This window comes from Silurus aristotelis (assembly GCF_946808225.1).
Source record: "Silurus aristotelis genome assembly, chromosome: 10".
Taxonomy (NCBI): domain Eukaryota; kingdom Metazoa; phylum Chordata; class Actinopteri; order Siluriformes; family Siluridae; genus Silurus; species Silurus aristotelis.
The window spans coordinates 7,283,973-7,302,953 of record NC_139583.1 but is presented as its reverse complement, the minus strand read 5'-3'; the positions used below and the strand labels follow the sequence as shown (position 1 = coordinate 7,302,953).

The 18,981-nt window shown below is 38.2% G+C and overlaps 1 protein-coding gene across 3 annotated transcripts in view; it reads left to right on the top strand.

The window, feature by feature from the left end:
* The window catches only part of mapk8ip2 (mitogen-activated protein kinase 8 interacting protein 2), a 44,422-nt gene extending 25,562 nt beyond the window's left edge, over positions 1-18,860 (top strand). The window contains exons 1-12 of one of the 3 annotated variants that reach the window (XM_083551739.1): positions 3,871-3,971; positions 8,735-8,968; positions 9,091-9,169; positions 10,407-10,601; positions 10,895-13,228; positions 13,572-13,647; positions 13,778-13,950; positions 14,116-14,225; positions 14,319-14,441; positions 14,555-14,625; positions 14,739-14,837; positions 15,695-18,860. In XM_083551739.1, coding sequence (XP_083407865.1) covers positions 8,810-8,968; positions 9,091-9,169; positions 10,407-10,601; positions 10,895-13,228; positions 13,572-13,647; positions 13,778-13,950; positions 14,116-14,225; positions 14,319-14,441; positions 14,555-14,625; positions 14,739-14,837; positions 15,695-15,767 — 3,492 coding nt within the window. In that variant the 5' untranslated portion in view covers positions 3,871-3,971; positions 8,735-8,809 and the 3' untranslated portion in view covers positions 15,768-18,860. Of the gene's footprint in view, positions 1-3,870; positions 3,972-8,734; positions 8,969-9,090; positions 9,170-10,406; positions 10,602-10,894; positions 13,229-13,571; positions 13,648-13,777; positions 13,951-14,115; positions 14,226-14,318; positions 14,442-14,554; positions 14,626-14,738; positions 14,838-15,694 lie in introns of those variants that run through there. The other 2 variants (XM_083551737.1, XM_083551738.1) reach the window with 2 other exon arrangements.
* The last annotated feature ends 121 nt before the right edge of the window (positions 18,861-18,981 follow it).

Sequence of the window (18,981 nt, the reverse complement as noted above, 5' to 3'; positions counted from 1 at the left end):
TGAAAGGAACAGTGGTGAACCAACGACAGAATCATGGGTGGCCAAGGCTGACTAATGCATGTGGGGAGCAAAGGCTGGCCTGTGTGTTCCGATACAACAGATGAGCTTTTGTAGCTTAAATTAGTGAAGAAGTAAATGTTGGGTCTGATAGAAAGGTGTCAGAATACACAGTGCATTGCAGTTTGTTTCATATGGGGCTGCGTTGCCACAGACAAAGTCAATAATAGGCAGGTGGTTAAAATGTTATGCCTAATCGGTGTACATTGCATATATAGAGTTCCCTTTTTTAATTAAGCATGCAATTTTCATATAAACAACACAGTAATTATAAAAAAAGAACATGAAAATGATTTGAGCAATTTCCTACATTCACATTTTTTTATGAAAAATTGCTTTGCTGATATTAAATTAAGATTTAGTTTGATTTCCTTGATTGTGCAAGGTTTTATAAACTCCCTTTGCTATGCCCTGGCACGGCTTTACAAAGGGCAGAGTAGCCTGAAGGGTTTGCAATGGTACAAAAAATGCTGACCACCTTGAAACAAGTAACCATGCAGTGTAAGCAGATTCATAAGGTTGCAGATGGCTTGTGATCTGGTATCTGGCTAATAATTTTTAAGTAAGCTTCATTCAATGCTGATTTTTGGGATAGTGTTTGAGTCTGCTGGCCAAGCATTAAAGGTTAAACAGAAAAAAAAACTTTTGAGGGCTTGCTGGCAAAGCTCCTACACCAACAATCTAATTTTTTTCTTAGTTTCGAAGCAGCATACTTTTTAATCCATTAGGCTTAGTTTTTGTGCAGCATTCTCAATAAACTGTTACCATACATTTTAATGGTGATTTATTATTACAGGCTATGCTACTGTTCGAGCTGCTGTTATTGAAAACTGATCAGCAACTACTTACATTTCATCTAAAATGTTATTTTATTTATGCGCTATGTGCCTTGAATTTTAGTGATAAAAACAATGAGGTACCTAAGCACTCACACCCATCTCTTATACTCCAATTGATTTACTTTGTCACCTTTAGATAAGTAGCTACAGTCTCTGCTGTACTACAGAGTACTGAATGAGTTGTGCAGGTCTGCTGTCTATATGCTTTTCTGTTTCCATGTGTGTTTGTTAAAGTACACCACAGGAGGGCATCTCTTTTGGTGCATGTAACTGTAAAACCTTTTTTACATGAGGGTTTGAAATGTGCACATATTGTATGTCAGCCTGAGTAGAAACATACCTGAGCTTGAATGTATAAAGGAATGTATGTACTGTAGAAAGACATTACTCATAATCATAAACTCCGATGTTCACGATATTTCTTACTTGTCATGTTTTAATGATTTATAATCTTATCTTGGTTTTACCCAAATGAGGATGGGCTCCCTCTCAAGGTTCCTTATTCATGCCATCTAAGCATTTTTTTCCCTTGCGTTAGTCAACCCAGAGTTGCTTATAAGGGATAAATACACATAAATATATAAACTTTCTTTCGGCTTCTCCCATTAGGGGTCGCCACAGTGGATCCCCCACATGTTTTTACGCTAGATGCCCTTCCTAACGCAACCCTCCCCATTTATCCGGGCTTGGGACCAGCACTAAGAGTGGCTAGGGTTGGTTCCCTGACCGGGGATCGAACCCGGGCCGCAGCAGTGAGAGCGCCGCAGCCTAACCACTAGACCACCAGGGGACCTAAATACACACACATACATACATACATATATATATATATATATATATATATATATATATATATATATATATATATATATATATATATATATATATATATATATATATATGTGAGTAAATTTTGTTTTTATAATTCTTACATTCTGTATAGCTGCTTTGAGACAATGTCAATTGTTAAAAATCTGATACAAATAAAATTGAATTGAAGTAAATGGAATTAAAATTGAATAGATTTTTAGGGACTCAATTACAAATTGAGCCTTGCACAAATCTGTGAGCTTTAGATATACATGGAAAAATGATTGAAAAGCACTTCTTTTATTTCCTGTGTAACCAATAAACTCAGCTCTGTTATGACTCAGATATGACCTAAAACTTTCAGTCATAAATTCCACACTCATGACCACAACAAACAAACAAATAAATAAATAATGTGAAATACACAGAGAACCCTGAGGACCCCAGTTGTAGCTACACTTACAATTTTTTCATTAAATGTTTTTTTAAATTCAACTAAAAAGGTTTTTCAGTTGTTTATATGAATGATCAATTCGTTTAATTCATTGCTAATGCTAGCATGAGATTGTCACAATGACCAACTTGGTTGCAAGCAGGAAATTAGCAAATTCATGCTAGTTGCACCAACACTGTATTTATTAGCTGAGGTTTGATATAAAGCTGGCTGTCACAATAAGCAAACACAGTCTGGAATTTTTGTATGTGTGTTGTCTTATTTTTACACACACACACACACAAAGGTTTTTATACAAGAAAAAAACAGTTAACATCAAATATTATGTAGCCTTAACAGATCCTTCAGCTTGTTCTCACTCCTCATTGGTAAGTGGTAGATGATCTCCTTTTTCCTCTCCTCTTCTCACCTCTTCTCTCTTTTTTGCTATTCTATATATAAGAAACAATGAACCTGCCTAGTTTTTCGTTTGTATATTGTAGGTACCTGCGACAGTGTTTCATTGCCGACATAACGATGTGTATGTGTATGCTGACTGAATCAAGGGGGTGTTTAAATATTTCACTGCAGTGGCTGTGTGCCATGGCTGCCGCAGTGGAAGAGAAATCCAGTGAAATCTCCTCTCCTCTGCTCTTCTTCTCTCCTTCTGTCCTCGAGAGACATTGACCGCCTTAGGATTCTGCTCTTCCACATTTTTCGCGTCCCTTAATGTTGCCAAATGTCTGATTAAGTGTAATACGTTTGTGCATGTTCATGCAGCCTTTCTGTAATTGCATAATCCCAGTGATTGTTCATTTGACTCTGGCTGATGATTGACCACTTAGCAGGTCTCTTGCTTGCTTTATGCAATGCATCAAATCACATTAAAGGTAACTAAAGATAGAGACAGTAATGCCCCACCAGATACACACCCACACACACATCTCTGCTGTGTAGATTATTAATCTTCGCCAATCACAGTTTACCTCAGCCTTTATCACAGCTTAGCTTGATTTCAGTGGCAGTATTACATAACTGTGTTTTAATACCAAAATGCAAAGCTAGCTTTCGTTCCAAAATCATCTGAATGCAGTGTAGGTTTGTCCGATTCTACATGGCAACATACAGTACATGTGCATATACACAGTAATAGTAGAAGAGATATACTGCAGTAAAACTACATTATAGGTAGCAGGCAGAATAAAAGAAATTAACTATTAGGCATTAAACATACATGAGTGCAGGTATGATGGCTCATTAATCAGCCTGTGTTCTACATAAAACCAATAAGAGTTTTGAGGACAAATGTGCACAATGTATCTCTGTCATTTCTGGATTTCCTGGGTGACTTATAACACAATGAATATATGATGGCAAGAATGTCTTGGACAGTTTGTATGTTTTTGAACTCTTTTTGAGTGCAGTTGCTCAAATGTGAGTGTGGATGTTTTTCATTTATATTTTTTAAAGGTCAAAACCTTTAATGGTCAAAAATACCAACATTCTTTTAGCATAGGATTCCTTGTGTATCTACTGTATATACTGTATGTGTAGTAAACGTTAAGTGAAAAATAAAGGTTTCTAGGTTTCTTCTTACACTTAAGTTATTCTCTGCATTCATTAATTATTCATCGAGATTGTTGTTTATAACCCATGCTGACCTGCTGCGACTGCGTTCTGAGGTTATGGACTCAGAGGGAGCTTCAGGTTTGATTTGGTTGTTAGTTGTTAAAAATGCATGAGGCACAGATTTGGACAGTCATTTTCAAACAGCTTTACAGCCAGAGTGATGAATGCTAGCAAATTAATCTTCTTTAGAGCTGTGCATTTTGGTGAGTAAGTGTGTATTAAGCTGTGCAGTGTATAATCTAGGATATTAGTGTCCAGCAAAGCTGTAGTCTTAATCAGAGATCTGAGGCTAAGCTGCTTATCCCATAACTCTCCATACTGAAATAGAAAGAGAGAGAACATCATACATATATTTTAAGCACTGTATCATGTATATTGCAGTATTGGCACTGAATTTGGTGTGCCATTTTACAGTGACAGTGTGACAGCTAGTCGTAATAGTAGTAATAGAAAATAAATATGTAATTATTGGTCAACAAATAAATTATTCATATTTCAATTATGGCGTACTAAAAAAATAGTGTGTGATAAGTCTATTTTTCCTGTTGTTTGCTTTTGGCTGGTTTAAGCTGAGAAATAATTTTATCAGAAGTAAATTTGATCCTATTAAAATATACATAGCATGTACAGTATAAATCAAAATGAGGGATGTGGTTATATGTCAGTTTCCTGCTTCATCCCAATCAGAGAAACGAAATGCTTGCCTTTCATCTTACTTAGCGTCTCCTCTTCTTAAAATCAATTGTATATGCATGACATGATTAAGAATAGAATTTGTCACGAAGCACATTTAAATTTGGATCCTTAATATGCAATCTATGGTGAAAAATTATAAAATGAGGAAAAAAAACTGAATCTGATCAGTTCAAAGTCAAAGAAAAAATTCAGTTAAACCACAGAGTAATTGTGCGATGAAATAGTCACCAAAAAGTAAGTGATATATACTGTGTATATTTAAACACCATGAACATAAATGAAAGGAAGGTGTTATTAGTAGGTAGGTAGGTGGGAATGATGAAAGGTATGGACTAGGAGGAGGTAATGTGAAGTGTGACTGTGGACTTGAAGAGGAAAATGGGATTATATATTATATAAAGTTATGCAGTGTTCAAAACAGGCTGAAATTAAAATGGGTTCAGGAATAAAAGTGTTACTTACACTTGTTGACTCATGATTTGACAAAAAAAAAAATCGAATTAGAGAGGTAATGTAAACATTGCATTTGAGGATCTAGATATGTTAAGTTAAGCCATGAAATTTATCCATGCTCTGAATGTTTCTCTCAACTCTATCGGGGATGCTTCTTCATCTATGTAATTCTTAATATTTTTAAGAAATTAGCCGGGTGCCATCTCTGTGCATACTACACCTATTTCTGTTCCACTCTTCACCTTCACCTTTCGGCTGCTTCTATTAGGGGTCGCCACAGCGGATCATCCGTCTCCATACCCCCCTGTCCTCTACATCTGCCTCTTTCAACCCCACTACCTGCATGTCTTCCCTCACCACATTCATTAACCGCCTCCTTGGTCTTCCTCTTTACCTCCTTCCTGGTGGCTTCATCCTCAGCATTCTCCTACTGATATACCCCATGTCCCTTTTCTGCACATGTCCAAACCATCTCAATCTCGCCTCCCTCACCTTGTCTCCAAAACGTCCTACATGTGCTGTCCCTCTAATAAACACGTCTTTAATACTGTCCATCCTCGTCCCAATGAAAACCTCAACATCTTCAGCTCTGCTACCTCCAGCTCCACCTCCTGTCTTTTACTCAATGCTACTGTCTCTAAACCATACAACATCACAGCAACCCCTCTCTAGATCTGCTATAGGGGTTAATCTTACTTCACCTTTTGTAGCAGCATGGCTCCTAGCATCTCTAAAGTTTGAACATGCTTAACAGAGTAGCCTTTAAACTACCTCACTAGCAGCAGTGTGGTAGATCTAGTCCTACCTACCTACAAAAAACCTACCTAAACTTGCATTAACAAAATGTTAATGCAAGTTTACTTATATGAATGGAATGTAGGTAGGTTTTTTGTAGGTAGGTAGGACTAGATCTACCACACTGCTGCTGGTGAGGTAGTTTAAAGGCTTTTACAGTATTTAGCATACGCCCTTATCCAGAACGACTTACAATTATCTCGTTCATACAACTGAGCATTTGAGGGTTAAGGGCCTTGTTGAAGGGCCCAGCAGTGGCTGCTCAGTGGTGGTGGGATTGCTGTTTTTATTCAGAAAGTTGACATGGCTAAAATATGAGATTTAGCTGGAAATACTCAGTCAAACAAAACGTTTTTTTTTTTATTGTACAAGAGTTTTGATTATATAAGAGTTCATTGTCAAATGGCCAAAAAAAGATTCTTACTGCTTTTTAAAAAATAGACATTTCCTCCCCTGTGAAAATAATCAAGGTGTTAGAAGGATCTGAGCATGTCTTTTAGTGAAATATTCAGCAGCACTGACAGGATGTGGCAGATTTGTGAGGAACGCTGGTTCATCTTGCTTCCAGTGCTGTGTCCTAAAGTTACTGTATGTCCTCTCTGCCCCCATTGCAGCATCCTGCTGTCATCTGATACTGCCCTAGCTCTGTGTGTGTGTGTGTGTGTGTGTGTGTGTGTGTGTGTGTGTGTGTGTGTGTGTTTTTTTGTGTGTGCGTGTGTGTATATATGTGATAAAGCTCAGATTTACCTCCTGCGCCTTCTCTCTGCTTCAGGTCAGGCAATATTACAGACCGAACCATTAGTTGTATATGTGATTTTTTTATTGTGCATAGAGTATATTCTCTATTGTTTCTTATTCTCTATCGTCTCTCATTTTCTACCTCATTCCTTCATTTTCCATTCTTTTAAGCATTGAATATGCGTTGGTCTGCCATGTTTTTTACCCCCTTCCCTTTCGTGTTTTACATGCAGTCCATGAACAGACAGAGCGTTCATTCACAAGTTCTCTGCAGGTTTGATTGTGTCAGCAGAACAGTTTTTGCTGATGTAAGGCTTCCCCGAGCCGATCAGGATGAGAACGCATCTATTAGAATATGAAAACAATGGCAATTTGTGGCATTTTGGTTGTAGATGAATATAAACTTTGGTCTGTGATTGGACTGCTGGAGTGCTGGTTGTTAGCATTATTGATCAGCCCATATAACTGCATTGATTATTGACTGGCGTCCTTGCAGTGCTGTCTGTGGAAGAGGCGTGTGCACCTTGTTTATACACATGGACATAGCTGCATTATGATACTGCAGAGGGAAAATTAGCATTTTTTTTTACTTTTTTGAGAAACTACATGCCACTTAAAATTAATGAATGATGAATCAAATAATGGACATGAGAAACAAACCAAAAAATCACTACCGATTCCTACGTGGTACTACAGTATCTGACATTACATGCTGTCAATAAATTCCCAACCTCTACAAACATTTTTACGCATTTATGAATTGGAACGAATCTAAGTGGTGGCTCAGCTTTTCTAACATCCTATGAGTTAATGTGAATTAGGTTTTTAAACATTTGTTCTCAATAGCAATGGCTGTTTCAGATCTCTAGGAGACTCCCAGAAGTCAGTTTGTCATTAAATCTTTAACGCAACAATATTAAACATTCTTTCGGCTTAGGGGTGTTTTTACGCTGGATGCCCTTCCTAATGCAACAATATTAATGCTATATAAAAGAGGTTTTTGTTTTAAAACAAAGTGAATTGTTTAATTCTATTAAGAACTGGTTAAAAAATTGGCAAAAATGGCAAATATTTGCACATGCAATCTTCAGTCCCAAAAATCATATTAAAATCATATTATGCCTTTCTATTTGCATATATATCACCCAGTATTCTTTTTTTTTTTTTTTTTACTTTTATTCAGTACTAATGCAGTTCTTTTAGGTGGCCCAGCATATTCACAAACTGGTAAAACAAATGAAACATGCCATTTAGCTATTTTTAAGACACTATTCTGTGTCTTCTTATTATATTCTTATTATATCAATGCTTTAATGCTTTTACACACACAAGCCTTTAAATGGGGCTTTAGAATAACAAAACACAACAAAGTGCTGTTTCAGCATCAGGCGTACATAAGAGCTATCATAGTTCTATCTTTTACCGTACCGGAAATCATCTCTGTAGAAACCTAAGTGGATTACTTATTGATTTCTCATTTTTAAATCTCTCTAACTCGAGCCTTGAACTTTATCATTTTGTTCCAGAACAAATCGGATTTAAGAAAAAGAGATTTCTTGTGTTCTTACTAGAACCGTTGACATTAACAGCATTTGGCAAACACCCTTATCAGGTGCCACTTACATTTATCTAACTGAGCAGTTATGGGGTTAAGGACATTGTTCAAGGGCCCAGGAGTGGCCATATGGTGTAGCTGAGATTTGAACTCATGACCTTTGGATCTAAAGTACAATGGCATAACCATTAAGCTACCACCATTAAGATTAGCATCTTAAATTAGCATTTGGGGGATGTGTGTATCTGTTTATTTGCATGTCTATATATTTTACACTGGTTTTTGTTATATATGAATTTACTTTTTGTTGTTTTTACCTAATTCACTTATGTACTAGCTTATTTAAAATGTTTATTCTAGGATTTATATATGTGATGGAATACAGGTTCATAACGTACAATAAAAAAACAGTGTGTTCTGTTTGTTTAAAATGGTAAAATGATTCAGAAAATGTGTTTTGTGACCAAACTGGCAAAACAATTGCTGTCAGTGTCCATCACTTTCTATTTTAAGTGCAATTTTGTCTTTAATCCACATTTGTGTTCCCTAATACACACCACATAAATTGAAAAATCTGCTATCCATTTGAACTCATTTTAGCATGTGCTTAGTTGTATTCCTGAATAAGCAACACACTGCAGGAATCTTTTTTTTTTGTTTTTTTGTTTTCAGATAAATTCAAAAATGCTTTTCAAAGAGCACAGAATCCGATTGTGTCTTGTTTCACAGGACTGCCTAATACTGGAGAAGAGTGATGTCCACCATACTGTATGCTCATTTCAAGATGACTTCCAGGAGTTTGAGATGATTGACGATGAAGACGAGGATGAAGAGGAAGATGAGGATGCAGAGGGAGATCCTGATGCCCCACCCTCTCCTTCTGCATCTCCTCCTCCTTCCCCTACTTTGGGGTCACTTAAGAGCCGACCCACATCCTTAAACCTGACCACTACAGTTTCGCAGGTATGCACATGAACACTGTTTTACAATGCACTGATACAACTTGAAATATATGTATACATATGTATATGTTTGGATATGTAACTGTACAACTGTAAGGCATAAATCAATGTTTGGCATTATAGGATTCCTTGAACAACAACAGTAGTGTATCTCCACGAAAGTCAAGCTGGCAGGAATCTCTTCGCAACTCCACTTCAAAGGGTAATTATCTCTAGCACTTTTTAGATTGATTAGATAGACTAAATATAGACCGTTGCAGGGGTGTAAACATTTATATTTTAGCTGTTATGTTTTTGGGCTTTTTTTCCGGTTTTAAAGATACAGGAGACACTTTAAAATGCAATTTGCCTAGCAGTAAAGATAATTACAGTAGTGATCAGTAACAAAGCAAATGTAATTCGTTACTGTACTTAAGTAGATCTTTTGGGCGTCTTTACTTTTTTTTATTTATTTTTTTATTAAAATGTATTTGAAAAGGGACCATGTACAATTTTAACACAAATGTTTCCATTTTATGCATTGTACTGAATTTAGCCAATGGCTAGTTTTCATCCGCGGTACTGAAGTCTTTCTTTTTGGGAGACTTTTTCTTTAACTTCACTACATTTCAAAGTCAAATATGCTATCTTTTACTCAACTACATTTTGCGAAAATCAGTCGTTTCTTTTTATTTATGAGTGAATAAAAACATACTGTTAAAACAGGCAGCAATCCACCAATCAGGGTAGAGCTCACGCTTTGTTTTTTAACTTGTTTTTAATTGCCGCTTAGTGGTATCCACTTATCACCAACCTACAGTTTAGTGTCAGTTCAACAACAAGCAGAACATTTAGAGAGGAATGAATAATGGAAGAAACTCCTGACTTGAACTCACCACAACACCTGTGACCTTATTTGCATGATTTTTTAAAGTAGTTGAAAAGAAGGTTTTGGGCTCATGATAATTATAATAGATATCAATCAGTGTTTGACTCAATAATATCATTATATTAATAGATTGTTGTGCTAAAAGTAATAATAGAGTCTTTTCACATAAACTAAGTTGATAAAGCAAAGAGTCTTGTGACAAAAATTATAATAGGGACATTATAGCCATAATAAATCATAATACTTTGGATACTTAAGTACATTTGAAGGCAAATACTTATGTAATTTTACTTAAGTGAAAGTTTAAAGGGACACTTTTACTTTTATTGGAGTCATATTTTACCTACTGTATCTCCACTTTAACTTACGTACATGGTTTAGGGACTTCGTCTACCACTGGCTGATTACCTGAAGAAAAAATCATAGGACCTGGATTTTGTTGCTGGTTTCAACTATGTTGTTAACTTGTAATAAAAAAAAAATAATTGTCTAACACTAACAACAGGCATTTACTTTGTTGTTTACTACTCTTCATGTTTATTATTTATGTTCTTTATATCTATGACGACAGGTCGTATGTCTCCAAGCCACACTTGCATTGAGGATGGTTCCCACGATACTGATACATGCACAGGGGCTCCTGTCACCATCGTCACTGCCAAAGGTACTCCCCCAAACCCAACTGGCCACTGTGGTCTCAATCAGTCACCTGGCAGGCCGCTGCTGTACGACTTTGAGGGCAACAAACGCGAGCGTCTTGAATACGGTACAAAATAAAACAGACTTTGCTAGGAGCCCATCAACATGAACAAACATTTACAACCCTGAGCCTGAAGTTATCAGCACGCTTTCCCTAGTTTTCTCAACATCACATCCACTTTGTCCATCATTAAAGTATTTCAAATGTTTAACAGTATTTCCAGACCCTAAATTTTTTAAAATAAAAAAAACCAAATATATATATATAAGTTCTTCTGTTTGTCTTCTTTGTATACCTCTCTGTTTTATATTGTTTACACTTCTATTTTTCTACTGTCTACCTGTTCTTTTTCTAATCAGGTTCCTTCGGACAGCACAACTCATCAGGCGGTCCAGAAGTTACTGAACCTATTGCTGAAGGAACCCTTGAGGAACGTGTCTCCTTAAGTGATGACTGCACTTCCCAGTGCTCTGATACTGAAGTTGACCATGACCTCAATAGCCATGCCAAACGCAGACAGTGCCATCCTCGACCTGATGACACGTATACCATTACTACAGAGACTGCTGATGACCCAGAGCTGGAGACCGACCTTACAATGGATGGCACCAGCAAATGCCTATCCTCTACAGCACCACTCGGGAATGATGCAGAGACCCCTCTGTCAGATGAAGAGTTAGATAAGGAATTTGAGATTGACTTCATGAGTCACGAGACCTTTAATCTAACTTGTAAGGAAGAAGAAGGCTCATCCTATGTAGAGTTTCCCTGCATTGAACCGACAGAACCATCTTGTCTGTCTGTCCATGCGTTGTCCAGTCAATCTGAACCCAGAGATGAGTCTTATGACTCGAATCTAGCTGCTGCTTCTGCATCAAATGACACAACATCTCCTTCCTCTGACCCTGGCATTGCTGACATGAATGCCAAGCGCTATGCAGAGTCTGACCACCACAGTGATGACCTTAGCTCTCCTGGATCTGACTCTGATCTTGAGGGTGAGTTGGAGGCAGAGTTTGCCTGTGGTGGTCCACTGGTCAGTAACATGATTTCATCAATCTCAGAGACAGAGTTAGACCTGACTAGTGAGTCCAGCAGTGGAAGGTCCTCGCATCTCACAAACTCCATTGAGGAAGCCAGCTCCCCAACATCTGACCCTGAACTGGATCATGAGCTTGATGTTGAGCAAGACAGTGGCATTGTGGGTCTGAAGGCATCTCTTCTTTTAGGTCAACCTGAGCCATTTAAAGAAGACATTTCACTATATCTGAAGCCCAGTCCGGATATTCATCCTTTTGATGATGGTCAGGCCCTGATGGGGCTACAAAATGTGGATGACGAGCAAAGTTTTGAGCATCAAGCTGATCCAGATGAGACTTTGCCTCCTGCTATGCCATGTGATGACAGTGCAACTCAGCAACTGCTCCTGAAAATTGAACCAGATCACAGCCTGGAAAGCTTTAAACGGTCCTTTTACCTTCCTGTGGAACCTAGACTTATGCCCCCAGGGGACGATTATGATGGAACCACTGAGGGAGACTCAGAGTCAGAATCAGAGGATGAACTAAGTGAGAACTCAGACTCACCATGGCTTCTTAGCAACCTAGTCAACAAGATGATTTCAGAAGGGTCCTTTCCAATCAGCTGTCCAGAAGATTGCCTCAGGCGCTCTGCCTCCATCTCTGACACAATCTCACCTTCATCTGACCTGGAGACAGAAACCTTCAATGAAAGTGAAGGATACAGAACGCAGATGCTGAAATGCAAAGAAGACTTCCAGGAACAGCCATCTATGGGCTCAGATATGCGGACAGATGGAGAAAAAGAGGGCAGAAGAGACAGTTTTGGATCAGGAGAAGAGCAGGAAAGCAAGGCTGTCAGCTCTTGTCTATACATGAGCAATCCTACAAATGATACAGTTGTTCCTGTGTGCTTGGAGAGATACCAATCCAACAACACAAATCAGGACTGTACCTCCGAGAGATCACTCAAAAATCAACAAAATGACGTTAAGGAGGAGCCAAATAATGACTTGATGATGGACAGGATGAAGGATCTGGACTCCCCTAGCTTAAGCGAGAGCATTATCAGTGACAAGGACGAGGGTCGAGAGACAAGAGTGGATCCACTTTCTCTGGAAAAAATGACAGAAGTCAAAAACAGTCTGACCCTTGACCTCCCAACAGCACAGACTAATCGCTGCTTTAGCCTCACATACTCCACAGATAATGATGAAGACGAGCAAGATGCATCACCCTTCCTGGAGGCTATTCACAACCCACCCTCACCCTACGGAGACGATACTTACCTAGACAGTTCCCCACCTATCGATGAAAGTGTCCGGGAATTTCGAAATACCTTTGATCCAGCGGGGGTTAGACCTGTGGATGACTCCCTGGCATATGACTCAGTAAAGTACACTCTAGTTGTGGATGAGAATACTACTCTGGAGCTGGTGAGTTTGAAGCGATGCACTTCTGTTCTCAGTGACGACAGCGACGGACTCTCCACTGTTTGCGATGAAGAGGTTGCTGATGAGGATGATGATATCTATGGGCAGAGACAGAATGTGGGGGGTATATGCTCTGATTTACTGTTGAGCTCCTCCTCAGAAGATTCTTCACCAGAGGCAGACCTTCCTTTCTCCAAAAAATTCCTCAACGTGTTTGTCAATGCCACGTCGCGATCCTCCAGTGAGCAATCTAACTTCTCAACCTCGAAATAAAATAGATAGAGATTAAGATGAATATAACTAGAGTAATATGACTTCATATATAATGATATATAACTTAATATTTTATATGTTGAATATAACTTTATGTATATGTATTCTGATTCTGAATGCAATTTAAATACATATTGAGATGTAAATATGTACAATTTTGTACAATTCTTTTTACGCATCAGTAGTCAAAAGTATTTGTTAATAGACAAATGCATTGACTTAAGCTACAATATTTATAAGGTTTTTAATAAAAACTGGATTTTCAGAACACACTCCTGCACCTTCTCATACATATGTGTTTTGTGCTTTAGGCACAGAATCGTTCGGGTTGTTCTCCTGCACAATAAATGGAGAGGAGAGAGACCAGACTCACAGAGCAGTGTTCAGGTAAATGAATGATATCATGTAACAATCATAAACTTGGTGTGATTATTCGTTTTCATAAATAGAGAAATGCAGGCTAGCAGTAAAATCAGCACAATACAAACTATCAGCTCTCTGACTGGTATTTTTACAGGTTTATCCCACGTCATGCAGATGAACTAGAGCTGGATGTCGATGACCCGCTTTTTGTTGAGGAAGAGGAGGATGATTACTGGTACCGTGGCTACAATATGCGCACAGGGGCTCGGGGGATCTTCCCTGCTTATTATGCCCATGAGGTCATCGGCCAAACCAAAGACCTGATGGGTAAGAAGATAAGATACACCTTTATTCGTCTCACAGTGGGGAAATTTCTTAAACGAAAAATTTCCAAAGACGAGTCTGTGTTAGTAAACAACCTTTTTAGTTTTTATATTATTTACTGGTTATGATATCATGCATTAAGGAGTTCCTGCGTAATTATTTTTCTAGCAATGAAAAGAAACCCAGCATGGATGGAAAGTTTCACTGTGCAGTTTTTGGGTTCGGTTGAAGTGCCTTACCACCAAGGCAACGGCATTCTCTGTGCTGCAATGCAGAAGGTAAAGAAAAAATGGACACAATGAATATCAAGAATCATTAATATACTGTAAGATCAGTGCTAAAGCCTCTGCTGTTATGTTCTCGCATTGTAGATTGCCATGGCGAGGAAGAGGACAGTGCATCTCCATCCTCCTTCTTTGTGTGAGCTGGAGATCAGCCTACAGGGTGTGAAGTTGATCATGAGCCTGGAGGATGAGTATGACCTCTCGGAGGAGGTAAGAGCGAGAGCGAGAGAGAGAGATAACTATTTATAATATTTAGAAATATATATAGAAACATGAACAGTGTATTACTGAAAATACAAACAGTTGCTCCTCTTTTCTTCCAGTTTGACAGATGTAGTCACTTCTTCCAGATGAAGAACATTTCTTTCTGTGGATGCCACCCAAAGAACAACTGGTAGAAACTCATTCAGCGCTGCATGGTTCAAATATTATACATTAAAAATTAAATTTTGCTCAATGGTTGAGCTCACCTGTGCTCTTCTTTGTCTTTTTGTCTCTGTTTTGCAGTTACTTTGGCTTTATTACCAAGCACCCAGTCCTGAACAGGTTTGCGTGCCATGTCTTTGTCTCTCAGGAGTCCATGCGTCCTGTGGCTGAGTGTGTGGGGTAAGCTGGACACTTCTAATGTAATATTTAAACAGTCCTGACTCTTTTTAAACACACACTCGCACACACACACACACACACACACACACACACACACACACACACACACACACACACACACACACACACACATGACGGGCATGACAGAGAATGCTTAGGGAGTTAGAGGGATAAAGGAGTGAGGGCAGTAGGCCTGGATGAGATGATGCAATGGATGATGGTGTTTCCATCACAGAACCCATCTAGTCCACTGAATAATTATTCACTGTGTGAATAATTTAACATTACAGCATCATCCTGAGCATAAGGAACAGACACAGAAGAAGAGTTATGATCACTCATCAGTGAGAGACCCGGCCTCATCACATTAATCTGACCTCATTAAAAGAGTCATCAATTACTCATAGAGAGAGGGAGGAGAAGAAGAGAGGATCTGTTATGTAGACTACACAAAGTTGAGTCCAAAATGAGTAAAAAAACATCATTTAAAATGATGAGACACACACACACACACACACACACACACACACACACACACACACACACACACACACACACACACACACACACACACAGAGGCATATAAATATATTCATTTCCAGTTAGGCTGCAGACTTCATTTTACTACTATTGAAATGTTTTAACAGTTATATATTATTACTGAAGTCTGTGAATCAGCATATTAATAAACATTAACAAAAGAGTTGGATAAGAAATATGAATTAATATAAAAGTAAGAGCTGTATTGTTGATAATGTTATTAGAACTTAATCAGTACTGTTTATTTGTGTGTGTGGGTGTGTGTGTGTGTGTGTTTGTGTGTGTGTGTGTGTGTGTGTGTGTGTGTGTGTGTGCAGACGTGCATTTCAGGAGTATTATCAGGAGCATCTTGAGTACGCCTGTCCCACTGAGGATATCTACCTGGAGTAAAGGGAAAAAAAAGGTTTCCATGGTCAACAAAAAGAAATGTCTGTTCCTGGTTTGGCCACTTGGGGGCTCTAGGTGGCCTTTAAAGGTTTAATGTAGGCCTTGAGTTTCTCTCTCTCTCTCTCTCTCTCTCTCTCTCTCTCTCTCTCTCTCTCTCTCTCTCTCTCTCTCTCTCTCTCTCTCTCTCTCTCTCTCTGTCTCTCTCTGTCTCTCTCTGTCTCTCTGTGTGTTTCACATGACCTGAGCTCAATATGTAGGTTCAATCTTAGCGATGCATCAATTTGTTTCACTATTTGTTTGTTTCCTCTTTTATTTATTCTCATCCTCGAAACAGATTGCCTGTTTAACTTTTGTATGATTAAGTACCTAGGATTGTGGCACAGATACTTTCACTTTCTCCTGGTTCAGAAACAACAAAACTATGACTTCACACACTCTAATGCATGGCTTCAAGGGTTATGCTCACAGGCAGGTATACACACACAGGAAATACCTATATTTGAAATTCATTTCGAAGGATGGGTTTCGTTTGTAAATATGTACTCGTTTGATTATTCCAAAACATGCTGAACGTGGTTTGTACTGAAATGAACATCTGGACAGGTGTTGGATTAGGAATATATGACTATCTGCTCGCTGTAGTAGAAGGTTCCTTGTGCGTTCTTATTATTACCATCATGTAAATACTGTATATTTAGAAAACAGTAGGTGACTACTACAGACGTTCGTTACATCACGGTATGTAAGTAGCACCTCCATTTGCAAAATGGAAGAATGATGAGGATTGCGGGTGGCCAGGAAGGCATGTTCGTTAGCCTGAGAATGGAGAGTCAGGTAGCATTGGCCATGCACGGTCCTGTAAATTACTAACCACTTACTTAAATCAAGCTCTGCTATCGCATCCTATTCCCAATGACTCTTTCGTGCGACTCTTTGTTGGCCATCTTGTGTAATTTTCAGACTGTGCGTTAGTGCTTTAGTGTCTATTTAGTCACTCTCTTCGTTCATTGAAGGCTAACAGGTAAATGTACAGCCAACCGCTGGCGTACTGCAGTCATCAGCCAGATCACTTTGCAAATTGTCAAAGCTCCTAGATTACTTAGAAAAAGGCCTTAATAAAAGTTACAGCCATTTTAAAAGAAGATATAAAAGATAGTGTTAAACAAGTAAAATTGTTAACTGATAAATTATTTCGCATAGTGGTTTTTATTTATTTTTACATTTTTAGCAGAGTAATAATAACATTACATAGTCTCGTTGTATAAATAATCATTAAAATAATATTTTCATATCCTTATACATTGTTTTCCGGCTTGGTCATATAGAACATGTGACCAGCGTTGAAGTCGAATTCTTGTACGATGTCAGTCAAATGTTTTTGAGCACTCCACATTTGAGTTATTCTCGAGTCAATTAGAAATGCATTTTTGTATTTCAATGGAAAAACATTCGATAGAATTGGAAAAGCCAGAGATTTGTCGTATGTCCCTGCCAGCATATATATTTCTACAGTTACAGTTGATACACTCGAGCATGTTTTGATTTTAGACTCGATTTCTTTCACTTTGACTTTAATATGGCACTCATTAAGAGCCCTATCAGGGTCAGAGGCTGATCATTCAATAAACCCTTGCATACATTTAGCTCAAGTGTTCAAAATCATTTGACTGCCAGTGTATAGGCAATTAGATAATTTATATTATCTATAACCATGTAACTAAATCTTATATTACTGACTGCTAATGCAGTTAGATTTTTCTTCTTTGGTCTCCTGAGTTGTAAGTAACAGACACTAAACATTTTTTTCCATCCTATAAATGTCTATCCCTCTTCCTAACCTTCACGGCTTTGTTGCTAGACTGTATTCACAGTAGAGAGCCCCCTCCTGGCCATGTATAGTTTCAGGAATGTTCTGTTATAATCTGCCACAATGAAATTCTCCCAGCATTGTATGGACAGCTTGGAACTAAATAACCTATAGATTAAATGGTAATTAAATAGTAAAAGTACTAAGAGGCCTACAGTTAAATGAATAATTTGCTTCTCGGTGTGCTGATGCTTAAAAGCTCATATTATTGTAAATTAGGACCTGATTCTCCTGATCAGCTCCTGCAGGCTGGTTTCATCATCCCGGTGTCAGTAGATCATAGCAGTGCAACATTTAGACTGGAATTGCAGTTGTAGGCTACTTACTTTCTGCTCACTGAATCAAACACACACACACACACACACACACACACACACACACACACACACCAGCGGCCTGCAGTTTGAATCCTTTGTTAATCGTCTATTTGTGCTGATGCCACATGTAGGAAGGAGCTGCGGTCTTAAGACTATAAATGTGATTTGGTGTCAGTTAGATTGCTGTAAATAGTCTAGTTGAGATGACAATGCTGTGTCTTTTCTATTGAGTGTTACTGAATAAAAATAACGAAACGTCAATTTTAAATAAACAATAACGCAGACATTGATAAACTATCACAGCTAAAATGGGGTTCAAAACTGTAAATTGATTTCAGCTAGTGTCCGATTTTTTTGTTTCAGCTGCTACACACTGCTGTACGTGAGGTCGAATGTTGTCACATTGTGCTAATAACAGAACGTAAGTCGATCGGCTCTTTCATACAAACATCCACGTTTTCATGCTAGCATTAGCATTATCAGTACAATCATTTGGTTTGACTTCTCCCAGAGGTTAGCAGAGATGGCTCTGGACTCCGAATTCGAAACGTCTTGACTGTTTTCCCATCAAAATGTTACTTCGTTATTGTTTGTCCAGAAAATGGATTCCGCCGAACGTTTTGTCTACATATTAACATTTTACAATCATTGATTGGTCATTAAACCCCTTTATGTATTGGAGCAGAGCAACTGGACCATGTGAGCTTGGATAGCTGAATGACTACAATAACTGCAAATCTCTGGACTGTAATTACATAATGCAGGCCTTTACTGTATATCAAGATGAACAGCAACAGTATGACATACTAGCTATCTTGTATCTTTAAAACTTGTAAAAACCAAAATGGAAAAAAAAAATTCCCTGCCTTGTCATGGATTTGGTCTTAAAAATAAAACATATGCTTGATGTCATCACTGTGTGGTTGTCATTCTGTAAGCCTGTGTGGACAGTGTGAAGTTCAGCTATGCTAATGTTAATCAGTCAATGTATCTTAATAACCAGGCAACATAATTATACCCAGTTCAGGCCAAG